This window comes from Egretta garzetta, unplaced genomic scaffold (genome assembly GCF_000687185.1).
Source record: "Egretta garzetta isolate BGI_Z169 unplaced genomic scaffold, ASM68718v1 scaffold56, whole genome shotgun sequence".
Taxonomy (NCBI): Eukaryota; Metazoa; Chordata; class Aves; order Pelecaniformes; family Ardeidae; genus Egretta; species Egretta garzetta.
Genome location: NW_009260182.1, coordinates 4,552,302 through 4,569,336, shown reverse-complemented (window position 1 = coordinate 4,569,336; position 17,035 = coordinate 4,552,302). Strand labels below are relative to the sequence as shown.

At 37.3% G+C, this 17,035-nt stretch overlaps 1 protein-coding gene across 1 annotated transcript in view; it reads left to right on the top strand.

Annotated features, from left to right (window-relative positions):
* Positions 1–17,035, top strand: part of LRMDA (leucine rich melanocyte differentiation associated) — a 678,070-nt gene that overhangs the window by 367,090 nt on the left and 293,945 nt on the right. The window contains exon 3 of the mRNA XM_009641864.2: positions 7,046–7,172. Coding sequence (XP_009640159.1) covers positions 7,046–7,172 — 127 coding nt within the window. The remainder of the gene's footprint in view (positions 1–7,045; positions 7,173–17,035) is intronic.

The following is a 17,035-nucleotide window of genomic DNA, read 5'->3' as shown; positions in this document are numbered from 1 at the left end:
GTATTATTTTAAAATATTTTATATGGCCTATGTGAAAACTGCCTTGCCACAGGCTATAGCATTACACTGATTGTCATTTTATTTAAATTTACACAAAATTGTAACAGTAGTATCATACAAAATCTTGGCATGTTGAATCCTAAATATAAAAACTTCAGCAAAAAGAAGCCTGACATGAAGGATAAAACTTGAGCTGTATTAATGGGGTATCCTCTTGAGTAGCTCTATATTAAATACGCATAGTGAAATCTGAGACTTTAAGAGGTTCATTAGAAAAGAAGTCAAACCCCCCTCCAGTCAGTCTGATTGCCTTATGGTTAGAGTTAGGATTGGGGTTTTTTTTGACTAGAGTTTTGGTAGGAGAGAATGGTGGTTAAATGACTGAATGGTTGACTCTGATATGTTTTTGTGAGCTACTGAAAACTGTAATTGGGATTTGTAGTTTATTTCACCAGGTAAATAATCCACCCATATGGGGCACAGCTGTAATGGTTTATTTTACCTTAATGTTGCAATTTCTTCTAATTTTATTGCAAGTCTCTGGACAAATAGGCTATGTTCATCGCTCCCAAATGTATGTACTTTGGTGAGCCTCACCTGAAGGTCTGATTCACCTTGGTGAAGATGGAAGTGCACATCTTTTGTCGCTGGCTGTAAGAGGTTATGAGTAACTGGGCTTCTACAGATGGATGAGATAAATCTGCATTGCTGCTTTTCAGATAATTCCATCTTTTGAGGGGCTGCTACTTAATAGCAAAATCTGTCTCCAGAAATTCTGCATTTCTGTTTTATAACTGGCAGGAAAGTGTTTGAAATGTTGTGAACTCAACATTTCGAATTCAGAAGGCCTCTTATCTCTTTTTGTCTTTGTATTTATTGACTCTACTTCTGTTTGTGTTTTCTTTGAGGTTTGGGGGTGGGTAGTGGCTTTGAGGAGTTGAGTAGTTTGGGCTTCTTTATTAAGCAATGGAATTTGCTGTGTAAGACTCAGAACAAGACTGTAAAAACCGGATGAAGATTCTGGGTTTTCATGAATCCCAACCATTTTAATGTGCTTACATAGCTGTATGTATGTATGTACCATCTTTTTTGGTAATAAGGTGTCCCACGAAGTCTTGTATGCTTTCAGTGTATAAGGAAAGGGGGAAAACGAGGGATGGATATTAATTTTATTGTATGTCTGAAAGTTAAGCATGACCTTTATATGAAAAGACTCAGAAACTAATTGTAGATCCACTTCATAACACAGGTTTAATATCTTCTTATGGAGATCTTTTCTTCCCAGGTACTTAATGATTCTGCTCCTTCATTTCTTTCCGTTTTCTCTTTTGTTGACCATATTCACAGGCTTGCCTTAAGTTTTATTCAAAGAGCGGCTTCCAGATATTTTCTATCTAGCAACAGAAATCTGGAAACAGATTGACTGGAAGTGATGCAAAATGCTACCTCTAGATAGCCTGCAAAATACTAACATGCCCTCTGATATTAGACAAAACAAAGCATTTCATATTTTGGAAACATTGGTAAGCTTGTTCTCCATTGAACCGAATTTCATGATTCATGTTTTATGACTTGATGATTTATCTGGCCCTTTTTTTTTCTTTTTGGTTCTGCTTTGGTCCAAAAGGCATGTCAGAATGGTCCATTGCGTACTCCATTCTGTTTTCTTTTTGGATGTATCATCATGCAGAAAACTGGGTATAAACACTGAGTAGGGCTGCAGAAAAGAAAAGCTATTACGCTTGAATAGTGCAGAGGTAATTTTTTTGATACTTTGCTTGTAGTTTATCTGCCATTGCTATCTCTGTGCAAGAAATGCATAAACCCTCGATTTGCAGTATTTTTGTGATTATAATAGTGAGAGGTGGTTTTTTTTTTTTTTTTTCTGGAATTTGACCTGAATTCTAGCCATTATATTTTCTTTAACATTGGGTAGTTATTTTTCTGTACTCACAGGTGAGAGGTGGTGTTTAGAGCAGAAACCCCCAAAGTAGGTTTGAGAGTAGAACTTTGTCAGAGGCCTCAGCCTGAGGGATTTTGCGCAGAAGATTCACCAAAGCCCTTCCACCATCAGAACAGAATTGGAAATGGCTTGGGTTTCCCCCTTTATTTGTATGCTCTATTTCAGATTAAATGGAATTTAAAATTGAACAGGAATCAAAGCAAGTAAACCTGAAATGATTCCGAGGGAATTATACAAAATCTAAACTTACACATGTGTCTATCTTATGTTTTTATATATATAGCATTTATTTATTGCTCTTTGTTTTGTTTTGGTGAGGTTAAGTCAAAGGACTAGAAGCCAGGAGCTCTGGGTTTTATTTCTTGTCTCTTAGAAAATTGCTGGAGGTCACCTTTCGTTAGTCACTTAACCTCTCTCTGCTTTACTACAAAATGGAATTTTAAGCTCAGCAGGTTTTTGAAGAGTAATTCATTAATGTTTAAAAAAAAATGCTTTGTGGTCCTTGGCTGGCAGGTGCTGGAGAAACAGAAATTACATTTCTATTCTTTAAATACTGAAATTATCTAGTAGTAGGGTTCTCGTGTTGAATCTGTTCTCCTGTAATCTGTTAAAACATAAAAGGTAAGAAAAAAGGTATTTTAAAAACCCCTTGTTTTGTAACAGCTCTGTCTTTAACTTCTGGTAATGGCTATCTCTTGTCAACAGAGTGCAAATCAATTTCCAGGCTAAAGCCAAACTCTCGCATTTACATATTGTTAACTGCTCTCTCTTTTCTTGTTAAACAGGAGGAAAAAGTCATTACATACGAGGCAGCTGCCTTATTAATGGCGGGGTGGGGTAAAACATGAGGAACACCTCTTTTTCAGCATATGCTTCTGAACAGCTTGTTCTTCCGGACAAGGACAACTGCAGAGCACCGACATTTGTCCATGGCTTGAGAGGCTTCTGCTTTTTTTCATTGCTAAAATCTTGTGTTTTCATTGTCAAATATTACCAAAATTAAGAACTGCTCTTTAGTTTCATTGTAACCAAATCCCTGTCAGGCCAGAGGGACCGTATGAAATAGTGTAGTTGACAATTGCCGTGTGTACACACAGAAGGAAAAAAAAAAATCTCTGCCATGACATTCCTTTATGATTAAAACTTTGTTACAGACCATGAATGAATTATGGAAAAGAAAGCTGGAAGAAATCATGCTGATTAGCCGAAGGACTCGGATAAACTGACATTTCTGAGACCTTTGTATTCTAAAGGATTATTTACTGTCTGCTTACAGAACATCTTAAGTCGTTTTGCAGAGGGAGTCAGTTTCCTGTTTAGCACAGTGTTTTTGTAAGCTAATGAGGGCAAAGCGTGAGCTATAGGCAATGATGCTGTGATATTAGCTGTGACAGGGAGCTTGATCATAATTATCTTAACGAGGATAGGGTTAATTACAGTGGAAACTTAAAGTTTTTTCTGTTTGAATGAGGTGGCGCTGAATACATTGTGATGTTTTGTCGGTTTGATGTGACTTTGGAAATTGCAATGGAAATCTCTTGGCAGCACTTGCTCTCCTCTGGGAGCAGAGTGTGAGCCCTGCAATGAGGTAACTGAGATGGTACCTGTGGGTGAGATAACGGGCAGCTTTCATGTCATTAGAGCAGGGAAAAGCAACCTGCAATACACCTTAGTGATGTTTATTAGCCTTCTGAAACTGGGGAAAACAACTGCTTGCTACTGCCCCTTCAGTGCCGGTTGTATTGTGGTGGTAAGATTGTGTGTTTGTTTTAATATACCAACATGGGGAGACATTTTTTTCTGCTGTGAACTATGAGAAAACTGCACAGATTTAATTTTAGACCGGTTCTCTCTCTTGGGGGATTTCCATCTTTTTATACTTGTCTCTTTTAGGGTGTTTGTGTGCTTCTTGCTATGCTGTGTATATATACACACTCCTTTCCTATTTTGTAATGGGCTCATAAGGAAATACTTGGAGTACATTAATATAACTATCTCACCCTCATTAAAAAGAAAAATGCTGGTATTTGGTACTGATTTCTACCTCAGCTTCTCAAAAATGCTTTTATGTACTAATTCACCATTTCAATCCTTTCTTAGGGTAAGTGATGTTATCGCCCATCTGCAGATGGGAAATCGAGGCACATAGAAGTTACAGGACTTGCTGAAATTTGTACCATAAAACCTTTTGTGTGGATTGTACTTAAAACTTCTACATTTTGTGGAGTACAACTGCTGGGCAATATTTCCTTATATATTATAAAGGCAGAGATTGTTGCCTTGAATTTAGTAGCTAGTATCACTGACTGACAGCAAACATGTTTTTTCCTTTTTTGTTTCTTTACCAACTGTCTTACTGGTTATGTTTTGGTGCTAGTTTTTTCCTTCTGTCCAAGATGAAAAAATAAGAATTCTGTGGATAGCAAAATAACACAGGGATGTAAATTTCTGTTAACGACTACACCCTTTCTCTGTACTCTGGCAACCCCTCCCAGCTCCCTGGACTCTGAATTTAGGTGATTAAATCGCCAAGTGCACACTGCTCTGATGACATGAAAACAACAATTAATAAGCAAACCCCTGTGTAACACGGCTCCTTTTTAACTGAGCAGCTAATAACATTACATGGCGAAAATTATCAAAACCAGACAGGTGTAAGGAGATTTGCGCACAATTTTCTCTGCCTGTCTATGAAACTAGTACCCTTGTGTTCAGCCCAGGCTTGTGAAAGAAAGGCTGTTTCAATAGGCAACTCCCTCTAGTGTTTCAAGGCCTTTTGTCCCACTTCATGGCTTGTCATTTTGTTTTATGCCTCCCCTGCAGCAGTTTTGGATGTGCGCTTTCTTCTCCTTGCCAGTTGCCAACCATTTGCTGATTCTCATGATAAGAGTATTATATTTGCGTAACATAACTCAGGAACAATGTGTATTTTGATGCTGACACTGACCAGAGCCCAAGCAATGTTTTTTCACAAAGGACCTATTAACATCCCATAAGGCTCTGTGGTGTTGACAAGAAGGTGGCCTTCTCTGAACTCCTTTGGCAAGTCAAAGTCTTACATTGAAATGTGAGGTTTGGAAAGAATCCACTATTTATATAATAAAGAGTATTTAAGGGGAATTTGGTAAACTAGGTTTGTCAAATAAACTGAAATGAAAACTCACAACAGCTTGATAAACTCACTGTTACTTCCTCTGGGTTATTTTGCCTTTTAAAGGTACTGGGGGGAAAGCACTGTCTGAAATGTCTGCTGATCTCTCTTCTTGACTTTGGCAAAACCAAGTCGCTTGCGACCCTTCGCTGAGCGAGCTAGCTTAGCACAGCATGCTAACGCAGCTCTCAGTGGTGTGCAGTGTAGGGAGGCTGAATCGAGTGTTCCCAAAACAGCTTGTTAAAGGCAAAGGCAAAAAGTGTGACTGTTACCGTGGTGGTTGTTTCAGTATAATGTTTATAATAGAGGCTTTTGTTCTTTCAGCTTCAGAAACTGTAGTCTCAATGCATTGTAACGATATATAGCTGTGCCAGAGGGTGTAGCCATGGCAAATTTTCTTCAGGTCTGGCTGCCCAGCATCAAAATGGCATTAGTAATAGCTGTACCTCCCTTTCAGAACGCCAAGTCAACAGACTGTGAGTGCTTTGGAGTCCTTGGACTGAAATACACTGTTTCAGTGTTGTGCAAATGTTACTTGAATATTCATAGTTCAGCTTACAGTTCCCAGTGTAAAGGTCATGGGCTTGATTTCTTTTGGTTGCTTGAACCCTCTAACTGTGATTTATAAGTGGTCAGTAAGTTGTATCTACAAAAGCGGTATCTTGTTTTTCTTGGACAGATGAATGTTAAATTGTCTAATTTGAAACCCATATACTTTCTAATAATATTTGTATTTTCCCCCAGTAGTAGTGCCTATAGAACTTTCTAACAGGGACCTTGACTGTGTATTTTGATCTTTGCCAAAAACTGGGGGGAGGGTGAGGAAACCCCCTCAGTATAAATGTCTTTGGAAACTGAATAAATCGTATAGACTGCATCTCCCTTATTAATCACGTTTTATAAAACAGCCAGGAGATACAGTGATGATCTTCCCACTGGTAGGCATAGTAGATCAGCTGTCAAGTCATGCAATCTCAGCATATCTTTAGGTGTCTGGTAGGTGAATGAGCTGTGAATGCGTGTCTGTGCGTATGCTCCGTATACCAGGTGTCTTAGTTGATTAATATGTGGGGCTTTTTTCCTGTTGGAATGTGCAAGCATTAAGAATCAAGTTTGGAATAGATGCCTTAACAAGGTACCAAGGTGTTCTTTTTAGGTTTTTTCACTTTGCTATCAGAAGAATGAATACCTCCAGAATCTTGTTTATTTACCAGCCATCATCTGCACTTCCATGTTGTGAAATGCTCCTTTTTAAAGCTGCTCTCTGCAGTCTGACCTGTGGCTTGACAGTGGGACAGCAAGTTCTGAAAAGAAAGCAAATGCCTTTTCTGTCTGGAGTAATTCTGCATTTTATTTTGTAAAGAACATTTTATTCTGTTTGCAGGGACTCAAGAAGAAAATTAAGTGGTTAATAAAAAGGAAAAAAAAAATCCCTTCTCTATTTCCTATTATTGCATGTAAGGTAACTGCTAAGAAATGATACTTGAAGTTGTATTTATTATTGTTAGCGGGGTATGATATTTCTTGGCAGAAATGATGGATGACAACTTAAATTTGTGTCCAGGGAATGAAGGTGAACTGTGACAGAGTTATTTATCTTGGGAATGGAGGTTAGGGTCAGGCGAGGCTGGGTGCCTGAAGGCACAAGACATTGACAAATTCATCCTGCAGGCCCCATATCTGAAGCCTTTTGTTTTGGATCCTGGCTACTCACTAAGTGACCCCCATCCTTCATCCTGCCAGCATGTGAAGGATGTGTTGCAGTGCCAGCACTCCCCTTGCCACTAATGCTTGTCATTCACTCTTCTGACAGGCCCAAACCAAAACTATTCCCACTCCTGAAAGGGAAGGTTAAAATATTTATTTCAGCTCATAATGGCCTCCCTGATTTAGTGGAGTATCATTTTTCCTGTTGCCTTTGTCGTTTGCAGGTCACTAGAAGGACTGAAAACATTCAGTTACTTGGAAGAGCTGATCTTGGACAACAATCTACTCGGAAATGACCTTCTGTTACCCAGGTTACCCCACCTCCATACCTTAACGCTCAACAAGAACCAAATATCCTTTCAAAGAAATACCTGCAAAATGTCAAATGAGTTTTATGTGTCAGCCAAATTAAAGTATGTGAAATATAGTTCATGTGCAGACAAAGCATTCTCTCGTTTGGCACCTGGAATACTTCATAGTAATTTATTATAGGTCATTCATAAATGAAATGCACCATTATATCTTCCTGTTGCTCCATTTTAGTGAGAGATCTAAGTTATGGCTCTGAAGAAATCTTTCTAATAGATAAAATAGAGAAAGAAAATAATGTCAGTGCTACCAGTGTGCAGCAGTTCCTGTGTTTGCTTGGGGTTCTGTTGCAGGCTGACCTCTAGTGGAATAGAGAGTGCAGTGAAACGCTGTTAAGTTTTTTATACTTTAAATAGCTCTTAAAACATTAAAGTAAAATAAAATAAAAAAAAAACAACCAAGAAATGTACTATCTTTCTCTATTTTAATGAAGTTGGTAATATGCACAATTTTGTTGCTGCTGTGCGACTACAGCTGTAAAAGCAAGTCACTGTATTCTTGGTGTTCCAACTCTGTATAAATTCATATAAAATGCTGTCCCAATCAAGGTCTTAACCATCCATCTAAATACTTTAATGTATGAAGTCCATTCATAACCAATCAGGCACTTCTCCATATGCCTGAAGTTAGTGCCTGCTTAAGTTTATTCAGAATAAATATTTCAGCATTTGCTATAGTATTCTGCTGAATCAGAGCCCTTGGTCTGTAGGCTTATAGATAATGGTCTGTAAAAACTAATTATCTGCAAGGGCTGGGCATGGACTTGATTATTAAATAATTTTCCCATACTTTGACCCTTCTGGAGATTTGAAGATGTGTAATATATGGTTTTGCAAAAGTGAAGGGCGATCAAATTGTGGCCAAAAGGCCAACTGAGGCCTGCAGAGTCTTAGAGAACAGACCATGAAAGCCCTCTCCTTGTAATTGCAGAGTGAGGACAAGGCTGCTCAACTGCAGGCTTTTATTACAGACAATGTAAACAGAGAGCAATTTACCTCCTACTAAAGCAAAATCCTCCTACTGAGGAGAATAAAAATAACTGCAGCTTCTACGATTTCTGCACTTATTTTTGACTCTATAAATAAATAAAAATCAGCAGAGTAACTTTTATTCTTGGGGCCCTGGAAATTTGCCAAGAGCGTCTCTTGAGCAGCGACGATCATTACTCTACTAGGTATTTGGCCAGATTTCTGGTTAATGCCAGGATTCTGTGGACTGGATTTGAGTAACTGGTTTTATTGTTTGCTGCCACAGTAAAATCTGAACTGGGCATGCTTTGATGAAGAATGTACAAGAACATTTTTGCTGATGCTGTGGGTAATGCTATGTCTGGTGCAGCGTATCTCCTGCTACAAGGCATGAAATGCAATTTTGGCCATAAAACCCCAAAGCATGTGAGTATATTTGTCTTTTGTGGGGTGTGTCAAGGAGGAGCTTTGCACTTAGGAAAAGGAGGGCAGGTGTATTGAATAAGAACTCAGTGAACAAAATTGGAGGGAAAAAATTATTTTGTCAGTAGTATTCTTTAAAGAGTTTCTGCTGGTCTTGGAGACATACTTAAAATACTATTGTCAAACGAGTAAGCTCTCAAAGTCAATGATAACATGATAAGAAGGATTTTGATCTATCCTGGGATTTTTTAAATTCGATCTTCAAACTATGAAGTTAGAGCTTTTAGAGTATTGAGCTACCCAGGTTATAGAAATAATGTCTACGTTTTGTAGTGTGCTGCCAATAATTTAACAGAGGAGTTGCAGAAATGCTTGTAAAACACCTAACGTGTACGAACTGCCCAGAAAAATAAAAGTAACCACTGTCCATCATTAACTTTTGAGCCCTAAGGAGTACAGCAGTCTTTAGAAACACAGAGACCTTCCAGATTCCTCTCTTCAACGTGGATACCATATTTGAAAAAGGTCTCTTTGAACCTGAAACGTTGCTTTTAATGAATGATTTCTCTGTAGAATTCTTTAAAAAAATGCACATTTAGTAGAATAATGAAATATAGTACATGACAGTAGCAGTAAAGAAAGGACACAGGTGAGCAAAGAATACTGATCTGAAACAAAACTTCAATTGGTGGAGTATTACCATGTATACATAAATATATACATATGGAGAGAGAGAGATATGAAAACAAACAGAAAGCCAAACTGACCCCTGTGAAAACTGGAATAACTTTAAAACTCATGAGTGCTTTCGTGGGTATCTCTTAATATTACCGTACTCTTTGCTATTTGTCTCCTTTTATTTTGGCTTCATTTTGATCCAGATCCTGTTTTGATGGTTCTGATAAGAGCTTTCTACTCCTTTTACATGGTTCACTTATTGTGTGGCGTTGTAAGTGTAAGTAACATTTGCCCCTTCCTAACATAATGTCTGGATACACTGTACAAATGTGAAAGCTTATCTCTAAATCAGATAAATACTTAGAATAATAATCCAGTATTTTTCCTTTAAATAGTGATTGTGCATTTCAGTTACAGTTAGGCCACTACCAGCTTTTCTACTAGATGTGGAAGAAGCAAATTTAAATATTACTATTTTTAAAAGTTTCCTAGCATTATACCTCAACTTTTCTGTAATGTGTAATCTGTTAAAAACATTTAAAAATGTAGTCTATGTAGGTGAAATACATAGAGTATAGTTATCAACATTGTGCAGTGATACAGTGATGCAGTGATTACATGTCTCTAATGTGCTTTTTTCATGTGTATAGTATGTTTGTTTTTACAAAAGTCTGATTTACTTTGGGAAACATCACCTTAGTTTCTTCAACAGACACAATGGATGGCTGAAAGTGGTAGGTAGGAAGTTGGTTTTGGGGGAGGACTCACAACTGCAATCACCTTGTAATGGAAAGCGTCATTTTTCCTTTTAAGTGTGTTCACTAGATACTAAGAATCAGTCAGGACACTTCTAGATTTATTCTTCTGTGTGTGTTATAGTAGTGTGAGGCTTCATGTTTTTTCACTGTGCTGATCATGGCTGGTGTTACAGTGGGATTATATAGTATAGACATTTCCTTTACATTTCAGTCTTTTTAGTATTTGTTAAAACTACTCAAAAGGGCAGCAGTGATAGTTTGTCAAATATATATATATCTGTATGCTGAAAATTAGATGGTGTTCACTGCCTCACTTCAAAATAGACAAGTCCAATAACGAACCAGATCTGTGATTCTCTGAAGTAAAAGCCCCATTTCTTTACTTAGTCAGTGAGCTGGTCATCCACTTAACATACATTCTGTATGCTTCTGAAGAACTGATATCAAAATTGATTTAGAATAATGGTGTTGAATGTAGATGTAGAATGCAGACATTGAACCTTGGTCAAGGTTTTGAATGGTTTAGAGGAAAACCAAAATATTTCAAGCCATGGAGTGGGAAATCTGGACCTGGGAAAGAGGAGTTATCAGTGTGGTTCAGAGCTAAGGGATTATATGTTCCTGAGTCTTTGAAAACAGCATGGATCAAGTACCTCAACTGAAGAATGTACCAATAAGTACTTCTGGTATAATATGTCTTCACAGAGGTCTCATCATAATGCCTAACAGTTACGGATTTGTTTTACCCCCAAACTGTAGATTGTAATTTATTTTGCCTTTGTGCTTGTTCCTACATTGTCCTGAAGTGCTTGAAGACCTAAAAGTCTCAGTCTGGCCAGAATCTCATTATGTTAAGTGTTGGGGACTTGATGTTTAGATTGAATGAATACATTAAAGATGTAAATTGTCTCCTGTTATGCACAGATTCCTATCTCCCCTAAAAAAAAGATCTAAGCTGAAATGGCATAGCAGTCTTCCCGCATACGCTTCTGAGCTCTCCATCCCACAGTTGCAGATTTGGCTAAATCTGAGTGTGGTTTGTTAGAGAACCGCAGCACCTGATGAGCCAAAAATCTTCTAGAATAAAGTGTACCTGAAGTAAAAATTCAGTAATGTGAATGCCTAATGCCAAACATCTATGGAAGAGGGAGGTAGTCTTCAGTCCAGATGATTTCTTATCTTGTTCTACAGCAATGCTTGGACCAGTTTAACTCCAGGTGTCAGAACTTTTTTAAAAAAATGGTGAGCTGCTGCTTTATTCTTGATTGTCTTTGTGTTGCCTTGGGAACCCTGAGCAACACTTTGGCAGAATAGTGTTAAAAAAAAAAATCCGAACAAAAACCAAACTTTGAAGGAAAGGACATATAGTTTCAGGGTAGATCTCTCTAGAGAACCAGAAATTTAATTTGATTGCAGGAATAGAAACATTTCTCCTTTTTCTCACAACAACATTGAAACCTGGTCTTCAAATCTGCAGCCTTGGAACAATTGGCTTTCTGAAATACCCTTATGAGCACTGGCAACTCCGGTTACACAGAGAAAACTAATGCTGATCCAGTAGGCAGAATGTGGGTTTTTTTCCAAGTATTCAGTATGCAGGAAGCTCTCCATGAGATGTATGGATTTAGTTAATTACCACTTGTGCTGCACCTTTTCTTTCTTGAGCAAAACGTTTTTAAAGTCAGTGAATAAGGCCTTATCTCAAGGCCCTATCTCCCTACCAGATAGGGTTCAGGCCAGAATGTGGCATACGAATGACTGTGTGTGACATCCTCTTGCACATAGAGAAGGGGAAGATGTATACTTGCATATTGCAAGCTATTTTTGTGGTTATCCAACCTTGAAGACCTAGTACATTCTAATGGAAAAGCGTTCAGGTGGCAAAGATCTTTTCACACTGCATTCAGAGGAGAATTGGTAACTTCTGCTTCAAGGCTATTTACCTGTGGAATAGCTTGTGATTGCTACATCATGTTTGTGATAAATTTAATTGAAGTAAATGTTTCAAATAGGAATAAATATAGGTACCTTGCTCATTTATGACTTTGGTAGAAATGCTATCCGGCTGTTTTAATGTTAGGTTGATTGTAGCACCTGCACGACAGATGGTTAGTTGGCAGAAAACTTGAATGATAGTTTTGGGTCTTTCTGTGTGGTGGTCTGGAATTCTGTGTGATATTTCTGATATTCTCTATGTACGTATTTCAAAAATATTTGAGTGTAAAGCTGATTGCTCTATAGTTTGTTTCTTTGCTTCCAAGAACTTCCAAAAGCTGTAATCACAGAAGGTCATTGTCATGGAAAGCTCTCCTGCAACTCTTCTGGGTGGCTAAAAATTTGAAAAGATGAAGTACAAACTTCTTGAAAGAAAATGGCGTAGCAACTTGGAAAGCACTGAGAGAGAGAACAAGAGTGGTTACTTTTGTTATAAAGTCACCATATTTGAGTGTGTGACTAGTAAAAAGAACTGCTGGCAGAGAAAAAGGTTTCGGAAAGAAATCCCAGATTCTCTTGTATACTTGAAACTATATGCAAAAAATATTTTATTGGTGAGATAGGAAATATGCATAGGTTAGTTTGGACAGTTATATGTTAGCATAGCATTTTTATAGAGATATATAGAATAATATTATTTAGAAACTGTTAGCAAAGGTTGTGTTTCTGCATAGGTTTGACCAGCAATTGTTCCTGAAGAACATCCATGAATATGGTTATACCAAGAATACTGGTAAGAGAGGAAATGATATGGTGTTTGGGGATGACCAGCATCAGTGCTCAGTACTTAAAGCAGCTGGACCCTTTTATTACTCTATATAAAGGATTCATGCAGTGTCTGTGCCCTGGATATGTGCTGGAGGGACTAGTGAAAGGACACAGCTAAAGAGACTCTTGAGAATAGAGGTCTGGAATAGTGGAACACGTGAGACATCATCCAGTACTTTCTGTGTGAATCCACATAACTCTCAGAAGTATAACAGAATGGTCTTTTTACTATGCTGGCTATCACAAGACACAGTTTAGCATCAAAATGGCTGTCCCTCCTTGTGAGGTTCTCCTAAAATTGACTAAGCAAAGTGGCATTATACTATCCACTCAGATTTTACAACTTTGACCTTGTTCAAATGTTCAAATTCCCTGGGGACAATTTAACTTTGAATCACACCATCCCTTCCTTGGTAATAGTCTTGAATACTGTGGAACTAATCTTTGAAGGGTTTGTAAGGGGCCATAGTCCTGACTAGCACTAGAATTGTAATCTAGGCTACAGGATTTTCTACAAAAACAAACAAAAATGTTATGAGCTTGCATAGACAGTTCTTAGCTAGAGAACTTAGCCATCCTTATTTGTAGGATATTTTTGTTTGCATGAAAGTTGCAGAAAATTATATTCCTCTGCAGCTTAACTGGACCCACCACAGTGCTGTATTTTCCAAGTAATTCTATTGCTAATGTCTCAGTGTTGCTGGTAGCATTTGTTTTTCTGAACAGAAAATATGGTGACACAGTTGTGCATGCTTGTGCCTATGTATGCTGTGAACAGTCTACTGTAAATATGCGTGTGGTATACATATGTGTAACGTAAGGAAGAGGCTTAAAGAAGTTGATGTGAGTGTGAGATACCCAGCTCTTGCAAACATTTCCCTAATTTAAAACTAGTAGTGCAAGAAGTCAGTATAATCTTTTGATGAGGATCAAATTTTAAAGTATGTCTAGTAGGTTTCTGTTGTCTATTCATGGAGGCCAGGTTGTGTTTTTGGAGGGGACCATTGTTGCATCATTTCTGAGAATTAATGTTTTAGCTTGTGAGCTAAAGAGTTTAAAATTTTTATTGTTACAAATTTTTATTTTAGTGAACGTCTGTTAGAGAGACGTTAATAGATTGGTAATGATGACACTGTTGAATTAGGAGATGGATTGCTACACTAAGGCAATTTAATTGTCATAACAGCGACACTTTAAACCAGTTTTCAAGCAATAGACTATAGTGTAAGTATTGGCATCACTGGTATGTATTCACCTGGTGACCAGTGACACTGACTTCAGAAAGATCAGTTCAGGGCTGTTGTGACAGAACTTTAAATAAATAAATATATATTATCTAGCACTGTCCATGGATTTAATTGTGGCTTTCCTTTTTGGAGAGGGTGGAGGTGAAATTGGTCTTAGAAATGGCACAGCAGGATTTTGCAGCTCTTTGGCTCTGATTGCACCAATATGACACTCCTTAGGCTGCAACAATAAAGCATAAAAAGGACGCTGGCAATAAAATTTCAGATTGCTCTTGATTTTTCTCCCTCTGTATTTTCCTAGCATTGTTTTAGAAAAACCTTGCACCTTTTTTGGCATTGTATAGTTCCAGTATTGTGATTAAAATAAGTATATGTCATGCTAATTAACTAAACTGTACACTAGATGTGCACTATGACTTATGACTCATCTCTGAGAAACACTTAATCATGAGAATTTGAACAGGATATCATTTATTTTTTCCCACATACCTTGTAAAGAACAACTGTGATGGCAGGTGGGTGGGGCTTCTTGGAGAAATAATCTGTACCTTGCATTTTTTGATTTTAAGAGGGATGAGAAAAGATAGTAATAAAGAACAGGATTTTTAATTATTTTATTTATGATATAACTGCTGATTCTGGCACAAAAAAGTTGACTATTGTAAGACATAGGTTGGTTTGTGTTGCTGGTGTCCTGTTACTTTGGGGCTGTCCAAGCCTGCAAAGCTTCAGCTTTTCTGTGCCTTAGTGATCTTCTACTTTTGAGGTGATTATATCCGATTCTTGGCATTTGTCCTGTGCACGTGTTTCTTTTTCTGTTGTGGCTGAATTTGAAATAATGCTAGGATGCTAAATGTCTATTTCAGTAGAGGAAGATGAGTAAATGATAACAAAGAAAAGAACAGGGGAGTCTTACACAGAACTGCACAGTAAGAGGTCTGCATGTGATTCCTGGTCATCCTTGCCTGAGATGATTTTTAGGGGCTGTGTTTCTGCATCTAAAATCAGTGCTCAGGTTTTAGGTATGACATATTAGAATTTAGACACTAATTTCCAAATTTGGAGAGATTTAGATTTTTGAGATGCAGATTGTGAACTACTGCTGTTTACCCAAAGCTATCAGTGAATTTGGTGTCTCTCCCTTTTGCTTTCCATAGGGCTTTGGTGCATAGCCTTACACTTTTTGCAAATCTAAGCTGACACTGCTCTTCATCATTACATATCTAAATACATTTTGATATTTGCCCCTAAGTCTGCATGGTCGGATGGGAGTTAGAATATATGTCACACTCTACATACAGCAAAGTGTTGGGGAGAAAAGCTTCTACCCCAGAAAAAAGCTCTAGTGAATTGAAAAACAAAAATTCTGCATGTTTAATCCATAGAAGCAGCAAAAGGTTTGAGTGTTTTGTTTTATTTTTCTTTTCAATAGGAAATGGGCAGATACAATCTAAGCCTTGCAATAGCTAACCCCCTGTGTGTGATTGCTCTTATGGAAATAACTGTCTTTTGTAATAACAAACTATTTCTCTCAGGGAACCTTTTTGCAACTTAAGCAATCCTGCAAGAAATTAAGTGTTTCTCCTGGCTGAGGGAGGGTGCCAGATTCAAGCACTTCTCTAACAGTCTGAGGAAATTTTTAAAAAGCCTTTCACTTGAACATGGGTGGAAAAACAGTTTGTGACCTTCCCATCATGGTCACATACTTCCTGAAGGAGCCATGAAAAAGTTTATATAGGAGCTTGTGGTCCAGATATGAGAAGATGAGAATGAGCACCAAATTTTGATTGGGAATTCATTCTGGCTAACAAAGATGATTTATATCATATGGTGCTGCGAAAAGACAATTTTTCTTAGGGTCTGGATGATTGCTTAGTGGCATATTGCATTCTATAATGTGGGTTTGCCAGATTAAAAGCTTTTTTACCTTTTCAATTAATTCATAGAACTAATTTCAAACACTCATTTTTGTCACTCATGCAAAATATTTGAGGATGATTCCTCAGACCTTACGGGACAGAACATTAACTATGAGTGTAGTTACACTGATTTTAATATATTAAAATTAGTAATTGTCAGCATAATGTTCATGTGTGTTTGGAAATAAAATAAAATCTCGGGCTTACAAAAGGAAGACCACGTTTTTAACAACGAAGCTGCTCTTTCCAGTCTGTATTGCTTCTGTTGCCCTTAAGATATTGAGGTGAAGAAATAAAGTAAATTCCATCAGCTAAAAATAACAAAGATAGCAGAAACACATAAATCAAGTATAAATAATAGCAACACAAGTGAACTGAAGATTTAAAACAATAGTTGTGGTCTCTAACAGCAGGAGTGGGTAAAACCAGACCAATGAAATGCTCTTTGATGGTTTTGAATAATTATTACTATTGTTTAAGTCAGTCAACTTTTAATTATTGAAAACTTTTACATGTGTATGCATGGCACCTTTTTTGAGGATCGCACCTTTTTCTCTGCATGTAAATTGAAGTAAAGAAGAATGTATACTTCGAGGGTTAGAGACACTCATGTTATGTTTTAACAAAATATTGTGCTTTATTTGATGAATCAGCAAGGTGCAAGTGGTTGAATATTTCGTTATGCTTAAACCTAAGCTGTGATTTCCAATATTCCAGTGGTTCAAAGATAGTTTAACCTTTGTTTGCTCATTTGTTTTAACATACTTTACAATATCGAAGTGTATTGTCGTTATTTCTGCTCTGAGGAATATAGTTGTTAGAAAGCCTCATGAACACCAAAATAAAAGGCTATTTTAATGAAAAATTTTATGCTTTACAAGACCTTAAAGCTTCATATATAAAATACTTGTAACACTGAAGTCTTTAACTTGCATTTAGTGAAGCATTAATTCATGTATACTAATTGAGTAATTGTGAATGTGTTGCTGTGACACTCAAAGCATTTATATGCTGGGAGTGAAAGTGGGTTGTTGTGGTTTGACTTTTTTTTTTTTTTTTTTTTTAACTTTTTTTTGTGGGACTTAAATT